Source organism: Lepisosteus oculatus, chromosome 5, assembly GCF_040954835.1.
Source record: "Lepisosteus oculatus isolate fLepOcu1 chromosome 5, fLepOcu1.hap2, whole genome shotgun sequence".
NCBI classification, from domain to species: Eukaryota; Metazoa; Chordata; class Actinopteri; order Semionotiformes; family Lepisosteidae; genus Lepisosteus; species Lepisosteus oculatus.
Window position 1 is genome coordinate 27419322 of NC_090700.1, and position 14754 is coordinate 27434075.

At 35.8% G+C, this 14754-nt stretch overlaps 1 protein-coding gene across 1 annotated transcript; it reads left to right on the plus strand.

The window, feature by feature from the left end:
* The first annotated feature begins 363 nt into the window (after positions 1–363).
* On the plus strand, positions 364–14062 carry csrp1a (cysteine and glycine-rich protein 1a). Its single transcript, XM_006628277.3, has 6 exons — positions 364–472; positions 5172–5281; positions 7141–7309; positions 8966–9095; positions 12826–12919; positions 13284–14062. Exons 2-6 carry the CDS (start codon positions 5173–5175, stop codon positions 13358–13360), a joined length of 579 nt encoding a protein of 192 aa, XP_006628340.1. The 5' UTR covers positions 364–472; position 5172; the 3' UTR covers positions 13361–14062.
* Positions 14063–14754: the final 692 nt, after the last annotated feature.

Genomic DNA, 14754 nt, shown 5'->3' on the forward strand with positions numbered 1-14754 from the left:
TATCTCTTTTTAAAGTCATATTTAAATTATTTGTTTTAGATTGATTTTAGTTTGTTTCAGTATTTTGTGTTTTTCTGAACATCAGAAAATATTGATTTAAATTAAAATTAAGATAAAGCTTTGGATTTGGGCATACATTCTTAAACATATCAGATGTTGAACAGAATGAAAAAGATGTAAACATATCAGCATATAACAGTCTGTTCTTGAACTGTGTTTTGGTTAGAAGGGTGTGGAGGATTGGCTGAGATTCAAACCTGCCTCTCTCTCTCGCTCAGTGTCCTTCTGTTTCATTGCCTCTCTCTGTCATAGTCACGCCCTCTACCCTGGTGTGGTGTGCAAACCCCGTCTCCACTGGCTCTATTAAATTGGGAAGTTCGGTAGCCCAGAGGTGCCACTCCTTACAGCAGCTGGAGAAATTACCCAGGGGCTCTAGCCTAAGCTTCGCTTTCAAATTTACTTCTGCCGACAGGTAAGGATGAATTACTTAGTATCTAATGAACAAGAGAAGGCTCAGTACATTGTAAAAGTATGATTTTACTTCTATTTTAAAAGATTAAAAAAAATAAACAGAGAAAAGGCATGTATTTCATAATTTCATAATTTCACAATCCAGATGTATACAGTATTTGCAGACATAGGTTAACACTGAAGAATAGGAGAAAAATGGGATTTTGCTTTAAACACAAGTGTGATTTGTGCTAAAGGCTCTGGCTTACATGTAGAACATATACTGTAGGTTTTGTAAGAATAAACCTTGTAATGTTTCACTCTAGTGTTTAATTTTAAGTTTGGGGCTTTAGGTGTGAACTTTTGAAAGAGTAAAAAAAACAGATCTTGTTTATAGTCCACTTAAATAATGAAATACATGAATTAAAAAGGCATAGCTTGTTATTTAGCTGCTGTTATCACAGTGCATATAAGCTTTGGATGCAAAAGCAGTTTATTATATTGTAATGTTTTTTACGCATTTAAAACAAGGGCTCTATTTCAAGAACTATGTTTAAACTCAATGTGTTATCATAACACTTGTCTTTTTACTGTAAATCTGTCCTATTTGTATAACGATGGCTTAATTCTCTGTGTTTTGTAAATGCAAACAAAAACCTCAATATCTAGTGTTTTTTAAGATGTATACAAGTCATTAATTCCTTATGTAAAGAATTTGGAGCTCATAGCAATAGTATTTGTGATCAATATTGTCATTAAATGGGTGTTTTGATTAAAAATCCACCAACATTTCTATTAATAAAATCTTTATGGTCACCTCTTTAAGGAGAGGTGTATAGAATGTTTATATCATTTTAATTTCATTGTCTAGCAACCCAACCAACCCAGGGAAATTATCTGTCACATTTTATAAAAACATATATTGGTTTTAAAAAAGGTTTTTTTTTTTGCTTTGAAAAATTACCAATTTGTGTGGAATATTTTAAAGGTATTGATTACAACAAATGGAGGAGGTATGGTGGCACAGTGGTTAGCATTGCTGTCTGCCTGTGCTTGGGCCCTGGGTTCAATGCCAGACCTGCTATCTTTGTGGAGTTTGTATGTTCGCCTTGTATTTGCATGGGTTTCCTCTGGATGCTCCTGTTTCCTCTACAGTACAAAGACATACTGGCAGGGTAAGGCTTCTTGGAAAACTGACCCTGGTGTGAGTGTGTCTGCGTTTATGTCTGTGAGTGCCCTGCAATGGATTGGTGTCTAGTTCAGGATGTACCCTGTCTTGTGCCCGTTTCCAAGATAGGCTCTGGCTCCCCCGCAACCCTGATATAGCAATCTATATAAGGTGTATGTATACTATAAAAGCTCAATATCACTTAAAAGCAATTTCCTACAATTTGTTGTGAATTCAAAAACGAATACCTCATGCAGGTCACAGGGAACTGTAAATTAGTTTTTTAAAATAACTATACTCAGAACTGGTCTTTACCCATTCAGAGAAGGTTAAATAAGTGGAAATGCTGCTTTTATAAAAAATAAAATGATACTTTATTTTAAAAAATACTATAACAGAAAACAAAAAAAAGTCCAAGAAATACAGTCGATTTAACTTGTGTATAGAATCACAAGAGTGTTTCACGTATAACTGTGTCCATTGTTCTTAGAATAATAGATAAGATCACTTTATTGGCCATATACAATTTCGTGCATTAGGAATTCATCTTTTCGCATACCCCAGCTGCCTCTCCATGAGACACACAGACACAAAACAGGGAGAGAGAAGCTTGGGGTCAGAGCACCCAGTCAGCCATTGTACAGTGCCCCTGGAGCAGTTGGGGTTAAGGGCCTTGCTCAGGAGCCCAACAGAGTAGGATTCCTCTGGCAGCCACAGGATTTGAACAAGCAACCTTCCAGCCACTGGTGCAATGTTGGTTGAGTAGACTGCAGTGCCATTCTGCAGACTGAAATAAAGGAAACAAATGTTACAAAACATGAATACTAATATAGAATAGTTACGAATAAATATCTTTTCAATTTGATGATATAGCGCACAGAAGTTCTTTAAACCTGAAAGCTGTCCTGGATTGAGAATAAGGACACAATGATAAATAAGATAATACAATGATACAATATTATTAACACATGCTCAATACGAACACTGTGATGGATTTAGGGAACTGATGAAAGTCTAATACCAATAAGTTTTAACCCTTAACTACCAGGTCTGTTCTCATTTGCAGGCCAAACCAAGACTGTTAATTAGTTTAAAACTGGAGCTAAACTATAGATTTCTCTATTGAAATCTTTTGAAACACAGCTATTTAATTAAGAGATTAAACTGCTTTGACAATTTCCTCTTAAAATCCAAAGTGTTTTTTACCAAGTTGTGTAAAATGATGCATATTGAGGCTTAGGTCTTTTTTTTTTCAAACTTCACTCAGTCACAATAAGTTATATTTTGTTATGATAACTAAAAAAAATGTTTATGTTGGCTCATTCCAGAGCTTGAATTCTCAAACACTAGTTTATTCCTTGAGCAGTAACTGCATCATTTTTCTTGTATATTATATAAAACAGTTCTCATCTCACAGAGCTACAAACTTTTTGCCAAAGCCAAAGAAGGGAAATGTGCAAGAAACACCATTAATCTTACAGATAGCAATACAAACTTTGGATTCAAGACACTATGTAAAGTTTTTGATACCCAGTTAAGGCAGTCTTAGATTTCTTTGCTCTGATGTGGTTGATGACAGCATGCATACGGCTTCAAATCTCAAGAACAGATAATTATTTCTTCTTATTTTTGGGCTGTATAAATGTATAGCTGGCATCATCATAAAAGAATGCATTATGTACTTCCTGAAGAAAAAAAGTGCAAGTGTTTACGTTTGAAGGCCACAATTCTGATTCTGAAAGAGGGGGTCTGAAGATATTTTCCTTTGGATCTTTTTGGTAGCAGAATTAACAGTCTCTACCGTCAACTCTATAGCACTGAAATATTATACAGACTGATTGTTTTAGTGGCCAGGAATTTTAATATACTGTAACTCCTGACTCCCCTTATGAAAATAAATTTTAAAGAAATAATTCTCTAGGTTTTTATAAAGAATTACAACATTTATATGGAAAACTACAGATAATTTATACAATAAGGCATTTTCTGAAGAACTTATATGAGGATTTTGTGTTAAGCTTAATAAATCCTCATTCGAACTTCTGAAAAGCCAGTAATTAATATTTAATATAATTGTTATATTGTATAGAGTTGAATACAGATATTATTTTTAGGTATGTACCAACACAACAAATAAAAGGTGGTTGCAGTTTCATCCATCCATTTTCACTTTTTTCACCCCAAAACCATAGTGTGCAAGGCATAGATGCACTCCTAATGTAGAAATTTAACTAATCATTCTCTCACACATTTCCAGGCCTAGCTGGAGGATCGCTTTGATCAGTATTCTGGACTTCCTCTCTTTGCCACCTCAAATAACGTGAAATTATAACCACATTTTTCTGATGTTAATGAATGCCTTTACCTGAGGTAACAGAAAACATATTATGTCCATCACTTAATCCTTTCTTTTAATTATCTTTTGCTCTGGACTGTCTTAGTTTTGTTTGCTGAAAGCTTGGCTTCCCCTGAAGAGAATCTGAACCACAACTCAGAACATTATTACAAAACACTCCAGGTCACTAGAAGGCCAGTGGTGAAGCTAAACTTCAGTTTAAAAAGTCAGAGTCCACTTTTTTTCTCATAGATTAAGGCAGATTTAGTTTTAGCAAAATAGTACATTGAATCAGAAAAATATTCCTGTTTGGACAATATCCTCAAACAATGCACTTAGCTTTGTGAGAATATGTATTTGGATGTTAGAAACACCTACCACTGTCTTTGTAAATTGATTAAATTTCAAATATTTGTTTTGTTGCTTTTTTGATTGGTTAGCAAATAATTTGCTGTTACCTTAACTATTTTGTATTGTTTCTACAGTAACTCTTAGCTGTCTTTCTCTAATATTTAGACATCCTTGAAACAGTATAAAGTTATTTTAGTCATTTTACAATAATCATTTTGCATCTCATGAAAGGCCTGGTCCTGTTTGCATAGATCACCTCAAACTGTACATTTCTATTGCAAGTGTAAACAGAACAAATCACCCTCATAAGAGCACTTCCTTATAAGGCAACAGCTATTCTACAGATGACCTCATTCCTCAGGAACAGACTGTCTGATCCTAATCAGCAGGAATGGGAGGGATGTGCTGGAAGTGACTGGAGCAGACATTAACAAATGCAGCAGTGGAAAGAGCTATTAACACATATGGAAAATGAACAAAACAGTTGAACTTAAAAGCATTGTTGGGTGGGAAACAATATCCTCTACTTCACCAAAATTCATATGATGTACATGGAAAAAAAAACTATATACTATTACTAAAAACAATAATACAACAATACCTATGTATATACAATATGTTGTAAATGAAACTGCCTAATGGGGTCTGTACTTTTTCTGTTTTAGATTGAGACACTATACTGATTTAAACATGTTGGATATAGGTTTGCTCTTCCATCCCAAATACAAAGGTAGAACATAAGTACATCTCTTTTTTGTCAAAAAACATATTTATAAAAATCTGCATTGTTTTATTTGTGTATATGAGCCTATCATTTTTTATTGAGGATTAAGTAATAGAAATAAAGACTGTACTTTTGCTTCACAGGATGCCTTTTGGTGGAGGAAACAAATGTGGAGTATGTCAGAAAGCTGTGTACTTCGCAGAGGAAGTGCAGTGTGATGGAAAGAGTTTCCACAAATCATGCTTTCTCTGCAGTAAGTTCAGCTGCTGTTATTCTGAAATTGTGATCTCATGATAGAGTCAGACGTCTGCTCATTTCCCTAAATGTCAAGAGATATTTAAATAAAAGCATGAGACTACTGCACATCCACAATCACAGCTCTTTTTTATGGCATCTGGGATAATATAGTTAACTATACCTTGTTAACAGTTTTATTATTAACTACTGTATATAAGGGAAACATGGGCACAGAGGTTATATATCTGAGTGGGGAGCTGTATCAAGCAAGGGAGCTGAAAAAGAAAAAGTAGAGGTTAATTCCACATTGATAAGTAGAAGGTTTGGCTGTTTAGCCTTCTTCATATGTGACAGAGAGAGAGGGTGTAGGATGATAAAGTAATAGGGGTGGGTAAGGAGAGCAAAAGATAACTAATTCTCTCTCACCAAAACATGCATGTTAAGTTTGATTGAATACTTTAAAACCTAACCCCATCACTTCTCATCTCCTCGACCGAGGTTTTTTTAACTGAATAATCCCCCCCCCCCCACCACCCCACCTTACTGGATAGCAACACTGGGTGACGATTTAGCAGAATTTCTTAAATTGTTTAAGGAGCACGTGTGGAGATTTAAACAATTAAGTAATCTCTATAGACGTGTATTTCTGTTAAGGAATTTGGAGTATTTAGCAGTAAAAAACACATAAAGCTCTTCAGAAGATTGTCATTACTGTTTAAAATGTAAGTAGCCATGTTTGGTAATAAACAAGTGATGCTGAGTCCATCTTCCTTTTAAGGAAGAAAAGGTAGGGGCATAACAGGACACTGGAATGCTCTACAGATTAAGAGTCATTCAAACTTATTGCCTAATAATTTAACAGTCAGTAGTGATCTGCAGACAACATCTGCTGTAGAATAGGTTTTATTTCCTTAATGATTAATTAATTGATTTTCCCTATACCAAGATGAATGTTAAATTAAATTTTTCAAACCAGTCAAAAATTTGTAATTAAAAGGATAATTGCTTCTTCTTCTTTATCTTTAATTTGTAAATGATTTTTTTTACTTTTTAGCTGTCATATTTTGTGTATATGAATTTATAATATATAAAGTGAACATAAAACTGGAACTAAAAATTGCATTTTGGAAACGGGAACACGTATTGTAGGTTTAAACACTTCATTTTATTAATGCTATACTGTATAAAGGTGCTTTAAAGTTAAAGTGCTTAGAATTGCTGTTTACCACTATATTTCTTCATCCTAAAGACCAAATAAGAATCATTACAAACAAGACAAAGCCATTTAGGCCATCAAACACATTAGTAGCTACTGTAAGTGATTCAAAGATCTAATTCATAATTGTATTACAATAAACCAGAAAATCAGCATCAACAACATGGCTCAGTAGCTTGTACCCTACTCCCGCAACTCTTTTAAACAAGAAGCCTATCAGTAATGCCTAAGCCTAATAATGATGAGTTAAATATCATGCCTCCTAAAAATGATCCTACTCAGCCACCAATGTCATTTTGAAGACTACTTGTTTCTGTTCAGTTTCAAACGAGAACCTGTTAGAGAATGAAAACAAGTAGACTCCTTAAGAGCAAAAATGAATGGGAGACCATTTGGACCATTTGGTTCTGATTCCCTATAGTGAAATATTAAGTACTTGCTGTACAAGCCGCAGAACTTAACAAAATGAAAACTCCAAATCAAACCTAAACTGCATGACTTTTGAAGTCGAGAAGAACCTAGAGCAACCAGAGGACCTAGTGAGCTATGAGATACAGTAGATGCTAATCACTAGACCACTGTGATGCTGTAGAACTGTGCAATCACTTATCCACTTCCTGCAATATTCAATTTTTAGTACTGTGCCTTTTTTTGTTAAGTGGTGTGTAAGAAGAATCTTGACAGCACAACAGTGGCAGTCCATGCAGATGAGATTTTCTGCAAAGCCTGCTATGGCAAGAAGTATGGACCAAAAGGCTATGGATATGGACAAGGTGCAGGGACACTGAGCATGGACAAGGGTGAAAGTCTTGGGATCAAACCTGAAGAGTAAGTCAAGAATTCATTAGTTTCAGAACATTGTTGTTTCTTGTTGCATAGTGAATTAATCCATTGGTTGTAATCTGAATTATGAATACTTTTTCTATAATGATTAATTATCCATTTGTTATCAGAATATTCCATTTTCATTGTTGAGGAAACCCAGACTCTATCCTGGAAGCATATAAGCAAGACAGTACCCCATCCAGAATGGGATGCCAGTGGCAAATATTCTGTACAGACAGACAAACACAAACATGTTTAATTTTTGTATCTGCAACTCTCAACAACAGGACCTTGATCATGTTACACACCTGTGTGTAAAATAATATATTTATACATATTAATATATGTGTAAATATGCTATATACTGTATATAATGCATGTAGCCATGCTCTCCTTCTGTTTGGATTCAGTCACGGTTACTCCTAGACAGAGAGCAAACACAGCACTGTTCCCTAGACAGTGGCAAACCCCCCATAGCCAAAAAGATTGTGTGTTCTATTGTGGCAGAATTCTATACTGTCTACGTATAGATGTAGGAGGAGTGGCATCGCTTCCACAACATGTTCAGTAAACTCTTTTGTATACAATTTAGGCTATTGAAAGATCACACAGTCAGATTCCGAAACCCTATAGACACAACAGCAGGCATACTCTATTTTGAGAAAAAAAATCCACTCTGATGTACCTAACAGCATTTGAATAAGATATTTCCATCTACCCGTCCATTTTCTAACCACTTCTTCCAATTCAGTGTCAAGGGGGAGCCAGAGCCTATCCTAGCAAGCAATTGGTGCAAGGCAGGGCACACCTTGGACAGGACGCCAGTCCATCGCTGGACAGAAAGACACTAATACACTTATACCAGGGCCAGAAGCCAATTATCCTACCAGTATGTCTTTGCACCGTGGGAGAAATCTCAAGTGAACACAATGACAACATTCAATCTCCATGCAAATAGTACCCCAGGTCCAGAATTGAATCCAGGGCCCTAGCACTGTGAGGTAATAATGCTATCCATTATGCCACCATGCCACCATGCCATTCGAATATGGTATTTAAAATTATTAATTAAAATTTTTTTTTTTAAGTTACCCTGTTAGTATGTTATTAACAGTGACTGCTGAAAACACATTAAAAGTGCATATCATTGACGGTATGCATGTTTTGATAAATTAATCTATTATTCCATTACCACTTGTACAGTACATCCATTTATGCTGTTCACACTTACCTCTGGCACGCAGTGATTTACTCATTATCCACTGAATGCAAGGCATATAAATATTGGTAATCATACAGTATGATATAGTATAACAGCAGAGTTGGGATGGATGTAAATTGTAAATTGTAAAGTTTGCTAGAGATGGTACATTCCTGATGATTTTAGCTGTCGGGTTAAATCTACAGTACTAAATGCTGTTTTAGTGCTGTGGATTTAACCTGACAGCTAAAAGCATGAGGAATGTACCATCTCGCAAAGTTTACATGTGATAGTTGGAGGGATGTATGTAATGCAGATGTTTAAGGGAAAAGTAAGGAATATAAAATGAATCATTTTATAACTGTAAATTCCTTTTCATTTTGTAACTGACAAAATATTACAGAATTAAAACATTTGATATGGATAATAAAATCTCTTTATTCATTTTTACCAAATAGGGCTGCACCTCACCATCCCACCACCAACCCCAACCCATCAAAGTTTGCTCAGAAGTTTGGGGGCTCAGATGTATGCCCACGCTGCAGCAAGGCTGTCTATGCTGCAGAGAAGGTTGTGGGAGCTGGCAACGTAAGTAGGAGAAACTGCTGCTCACTGTAAATTTACTGATTTCCTCAGCTGAGAATCAGACTTTTGAAGTATATATGTGGATAACATGAGGGGACAAATAATATTGGAGGGAGAGATTGACAAAAGTACCATTTTCTCAGAGAAAAAGGCTCCAAGATGCTCACAGCTGTATTCTCATTGCCAATATTCCAAATAGCTTGAATGCTCAAACTATCCATCAAAATGGAACTGGGTGTGAATGCAGGAAACAATTCAAGATTTTAAAGTCATTTGTGATCTGCCTTCCAAAACTGGCACTTTTATTTGCTTGCTAAATTATTAGTTATTCATTTCTTATAGAAGATGGGCAATTATGTGTAGTCAAAGTCTTTCTTCTTTTTAGTTTTTTTCTTTTTTTTGTTGGGCCAGTTCAGTAGTTAAGCCGGTTTTTGTGAGCTTAACTACACACATGCAGTTGTTTTCTCATTAATAATATTTAAATTAATTGATGTTCAAGCATTTGAATGATCATAATTTTATAACTGTTGGTATGTTATACTTTGTATTTTAGAGAGTTTTTCTCAGGTAGATGATTGGCCAGTCAATTACCAGTTATAAAGTATGTAAATAATTGTTTACAGACAATCAATTTTGAATACAGGGATTTCAATGACATAGGAAACTCCTCAGGGATATATCACATACTTAATTTATTATTATTTATTATTTATTTTTATTAATTATAAATTTAAAATTTAGTGACCAAACAAAAAATAAAGACCTAACTGATATACTCTAATGTTAAAGAGGTTTACCACCTTCTAATCTGATTTTGTAAGATCCCAGAAGTTAAGCAAGACTGGGCCTGGTCAGTACTTATTGTGCAATAAGTACTGGTAGTACTGGTACTGGTAGTCTGGAAGTAAAGTACTGGTAGACATACTGTATAAGGAAAATCAGGTTGTTCTGTCAATTGTATTGGTGAACTCTTGTATCTGGACTACATTTTTTACACCACGGTCACAGTATAGTGGACAGGCACATGGTACTGTAAGAGACGGAGTCCTGGAGACAAGATCTTAAACTCAGGTCCTGAGTGAGGTAGTGTAGGGGTGATAACCCTAGAGTTCTGGCTACATTCTACTCTGGGTTTTCATATTTGGCATTCTTAAAGTTTCCCCTTGATTCAATTTGTTAAGTAATTTATTACTTCTCCACGTGATCCTGCTGTGTAGAAGAAAATTGGCACATACCTGTGGGGGCTGCTGTGCACCCAAGGTGGGCTCTACACTTTAGTGGTTGGTCCCCATGGGTCCCCATTGTAGAGAATACCGGTTCAGGGACGCCAAATATGTAATCATAGTGGCTCTCTGAAGGCACCAGTTCTGTAGGGTTTGGGCATTTACTGAGACAATTATTAATTGTAGCAGTAAATCACAAAGTTGATTCTTTTGGTGGCTTTAGAATCCAACCATGCGATATAACTCAAACAACGGGCACACACAGGTACTAATACACGAGGATACATTTATTAATACATAGAATATGCATATAAACCTAACAGATCTTATCGAGAGGGTTATCAGAATACAAAAGATATATATTCAATCAGTTACAAAGAGTTATACATATCAAGAGGACATACGTTCAGTATATCATTCATTAAGACCGTTTCGTAAAGTGAACTTGGTTACAACTTCTACATTAGATACTCAAACAAGTACATAACTCTTAGGAATTAAATTGATATCAACTGGTTGGGATAACAATTGAATTCTCGAGCTGTAATGCATTGAAGTTGAATACTCATCCAATCTTTGGGGATTCAGATCTCCTGCGGGCACAAAGAAACAGTTGCAGGCTGTTGCTGTCCAATCCGCGCTCTCTGGCTCCGTGCCAGGCTGTGATGTGCGGCTTGCGACTGTGCGCTGCTGATGCTCACTGTTGGCTTTAACTAGCAAAGTTTGTGCACAGGAGAAAAGATGACTGTGGGTCCCAGCAAGTCAGGAAGAGGACCAGTTCGTTTATGATGAAGAGCTAGTTCTGAATAGTGATTCAGCTGTCCACAGTTCTGACCTGTTGATGAGGCCTGCTGCTGGTTACTCTCTGGCAACCTCAACTCTAGACTCTTAGAACAAAGGAAAGTTCTGGCACTCGGACACACTGGCCGTTCCGTGGTTGTCCGGGCTGAGTCTCAGGATGGTCAGGAGGCGCGCTGCGAGAATGTCCTGCCCTTGGGAGCCTTCTGCTCCTGGGCCGTCCTGCCCTGGAATTCTCCTTTGAATTCCCTTTAGAATCTTGTCTGAATCTTGTTGAATCTAAATCTGAATCTCCCAGGCTCTCTGTGTTGCCTGTTTTTACCTGGAGGAACTTTAGCTCATTGATTGGTTGAAAGTTCCATGGGCATCAGAGTCCCACGTGGGTTACTCGGCCCTACCAGTCCCTGATTGGTTGATCAAGGTGAGATATGAGTCACTTACTCCTGACACTTAGTAATGCAGTCCAGATGTCCAACTCGCACTCCCTAGACAGATAGGCGCCAATGGGTGACCATTGATCATGATAGCCAGGCTTAGCTAAGTGCATCCCCCTTTGGGAGCTGTCCTTGGACCTTAAATCACCTTGCATGAATGGTTTCTCTGTGGCTGCACCACAGAGATGAACAGAGAAATGAGGCCTAATTTGGGAAAGCTCAGAAACACTTAATTCTGCCTTATTATTAAGCCTCGCCGCTACACCATGTACAGTATATGTATAGCACTTTTGGGTCCCATAAGTTGAAAAGTGATATAGAAATGAAATGAATAATATGAATAATAATAATATTTAAAATATATTTAAATTTGCACCGTTAACACATGGTCCCTCCTGGGGGAGGTACAATGAATGCTGGGAAAGTGTGTTAGATACCTGATACCCAGACAATACTAATGTCTGAGGTCTAGTGGAGTTCTTGAAAGTTTTGGTTGAGTATTTTAGTGTTGGTAGTGTTAATAGGTATTATGTAGGAATTGTACCCTAATACAATATACCCATTTCTATGAGATGATTATACTGTATACATAAAACAAAACATAAACTGTTATACATTAATCAAAGCTCTGAATATTTAGGAAGATGTGAATGTATATATTTTCTCTCAGAACTGTTAATTACATTTGATTTCAAAACCTAAAACAATAATTTAAATAAATGAAATAAAAAAGAACACAAATCATATCTCACTACAGTTCATACTGCAGTTATGCAAAGGGACCATTACAGCATTGCACATGCATAACAAGTCCTCATTTAATTCAAATGTGCTAATAATTGCAGTTCATAAATTTAAAATACACTGTTTTTGTTTAAATCACCAATCACTTTTCAATGCCTCACTATTTCAATAAATGAGCTTCTGTTTTACTGCATTTGCCTTCTATTGGCTGGAAGATGGAAAATTTGGAGCTTTTCTTGTCAACCAAATTCATTTTTTTCCAGCGCAACATTTAATCATATACATTTATGATTTATCATGTGCATATTTTCTGTAAATTTGTTATCAAAAAAGCAATAAGCAAAAGTTATTAACTAGGTTATAAAATTACATTGTTCACAACCACCACAATGAGTATTTACAGTACATCGTGTGAATTAGATAATATTAATGTTTTTTTTAACATGCTACAAATTATTCTTGATTGTTCTTGATAAAGACCACCAATATCTGAACGCATAACCTGAGCCAATGTTACTTTTCTCCTCTGTTCAGTCTTGGCACAAGAGTTGCTTCCGTTGTGCTAAATGTGGGAAGGGTCTGGAGTCCACCACCTTGGCAGACAAGGACGGAGAAATCTATTGTAAAGGTGTTGGTCCTTCCTGCTAATTTACAAGATACAAAGGATTGAATTCTGACACTGTGCAGGATTGTGTGTGTTACAAAAGCAGAGATTTAGATTTTCTTTTTAAAAAGCTTATTTCACACAATTATTTTACATTTATATTATAATTACTTAATCTAATGATAAATAATTGCCATTATGTTATAAAAATAATAATTTAGAATAAGTCACAGGGTTTATGTCAAATAATGTCTCCCATAAAGTAAAGTTTCTAAAAATGTAACAAAGTAAATACTTTTTGTAATACCCTAATGCACATTTATGCATGTATGTTGTACTACTGTATTTTATTATAATAATATTTACATGTATTTTTCTGTCTCCACAGGATGTTATGCTAAAAACTTTGGTCCCAAAGGCTTTGGATTTGGGCAGGGAGCAGGGGCATTGGCTCATGCCCAGTAGAGAACTGCCCAGGTCTACAGAATACCAAGGACACCTGGGTCTCTCCGAATCCTGTCACATCTGCATTCCTGCCCCCATGTTTATTACATGATATTAAACTAGCAAAATTCCACATGAGCTCTGACTCACTAGGCCAGATTGGCACCTCCCCTGTGAAAGACATACAGTACATCCCACAAGGTATTTCAGCAGAGGATATGCTGTATGGGTATTGAGATGGAGCTTTACTACAGTAAAAGGCTACAAGTGCTTGTATACTCTCCTATTTGAAAGAATTTACAGTATTAATCCTTTTAGATAAAAGTGCTTACGTAAAATATTTTTATCAACCAACAAAGCCTTTGCATTTCAGATGCATATGAATGCAAAACCGAAACTTGCCATATCACAATTGTACCATTAACTAGAAATATCTGTGAGACAAGAAATTACATTAGAATGTTCACACTACGGTTATGCAAAGATACCATTACAGAGAACAAAACACCATACAGTACATTATGCTCTTAGTGTTGTCTGACTGAGTGAGTCAGAGCTTCTATCTATACTGCTTGCTTGATAGCTTGCTAATTGACATGTACCTCCAGGATTCACAGATATGCCAAGGAAGAGTAGCTCAAAATGGTGTTTGGACACTTATAATTTGTGTTTGTATTGTTTTTTCCTTTGGAAAGGATTAAAATATTTTGCAGATATCCATAATCAAGACTGTTGCATGCTATACATATATATGGTGGAATAAACTAAAGGAATGTGTAAAAGAATTCTGTAGGCGTGTGTAGAAATATGGCTTTTCATCATGTGAGAACATGAAAATTACACACTTTACCACTGTATCATTTGTAAACAAGTTTGTCTTAAAAGTCACAAGAGGAACGAATCACAAAGTGCATTCCAGTGAGGTATCACTATATAAGCTTTCAATACCTGAAGTGTTCACAACAAACTGTAATAAAACCATGCAAATATCATAACAGAGACTGACAGACACACTGCGCACAAAACACAGGGATGTCCATCCTTTAAAATATCAAGGGATTGTGTTAATTTCGGTGCTGCTGGCTGGAGGACAGATATCAAAACTCAACAGATGGGTTAGTATCAGCAGGAACATTAGGAGCTGAATTTAACTGCCTATTACACTCTGCCACCAAAATATTTGTCTGCATAAATAATAATAGTTTAACTCTACATTTATATTAAAAGGAGCTTTTAAAGAAGGACCTCATGTTTTTGTTTTTGCAGTATTTAAAACCAATACATAATCTATTTACTCAAAGACTAAGAGTAGTATTTTATGTGAAGAATGTGTTGAATATTTAAGATTAAACATCACTGGTGTAAGATACAAAAGGGGAATATTGTAGAATGAAACTGTAGATCAAATCATTTAA

Excerpts from the sequence above, each read along its gene's own strand:
- csrp1a (XM_006628277.3), top strand. The coding sequence starts at position 5,173 with ATGCCTTTTGGTGGAGGAAACAAATGTGGAGTATGTCAGAAAGCTGTG. Across the intron at positions 5,282-7,140 it reads CAAATCATGCTTTCTCTGCA|TGGTGTGTAAGAAGAATCTT; the intron begins GTAAGTTCAGCT and ends TTTTTTGTTAAG. Across the intron at positions 12,920-13,283 it reads CGGAGAAATCTATTGTAAAG|GATGTTATGCTAAAAACTTT; the intron begins GTGTTGGTCCTT and ends CTGTCTCCACAG.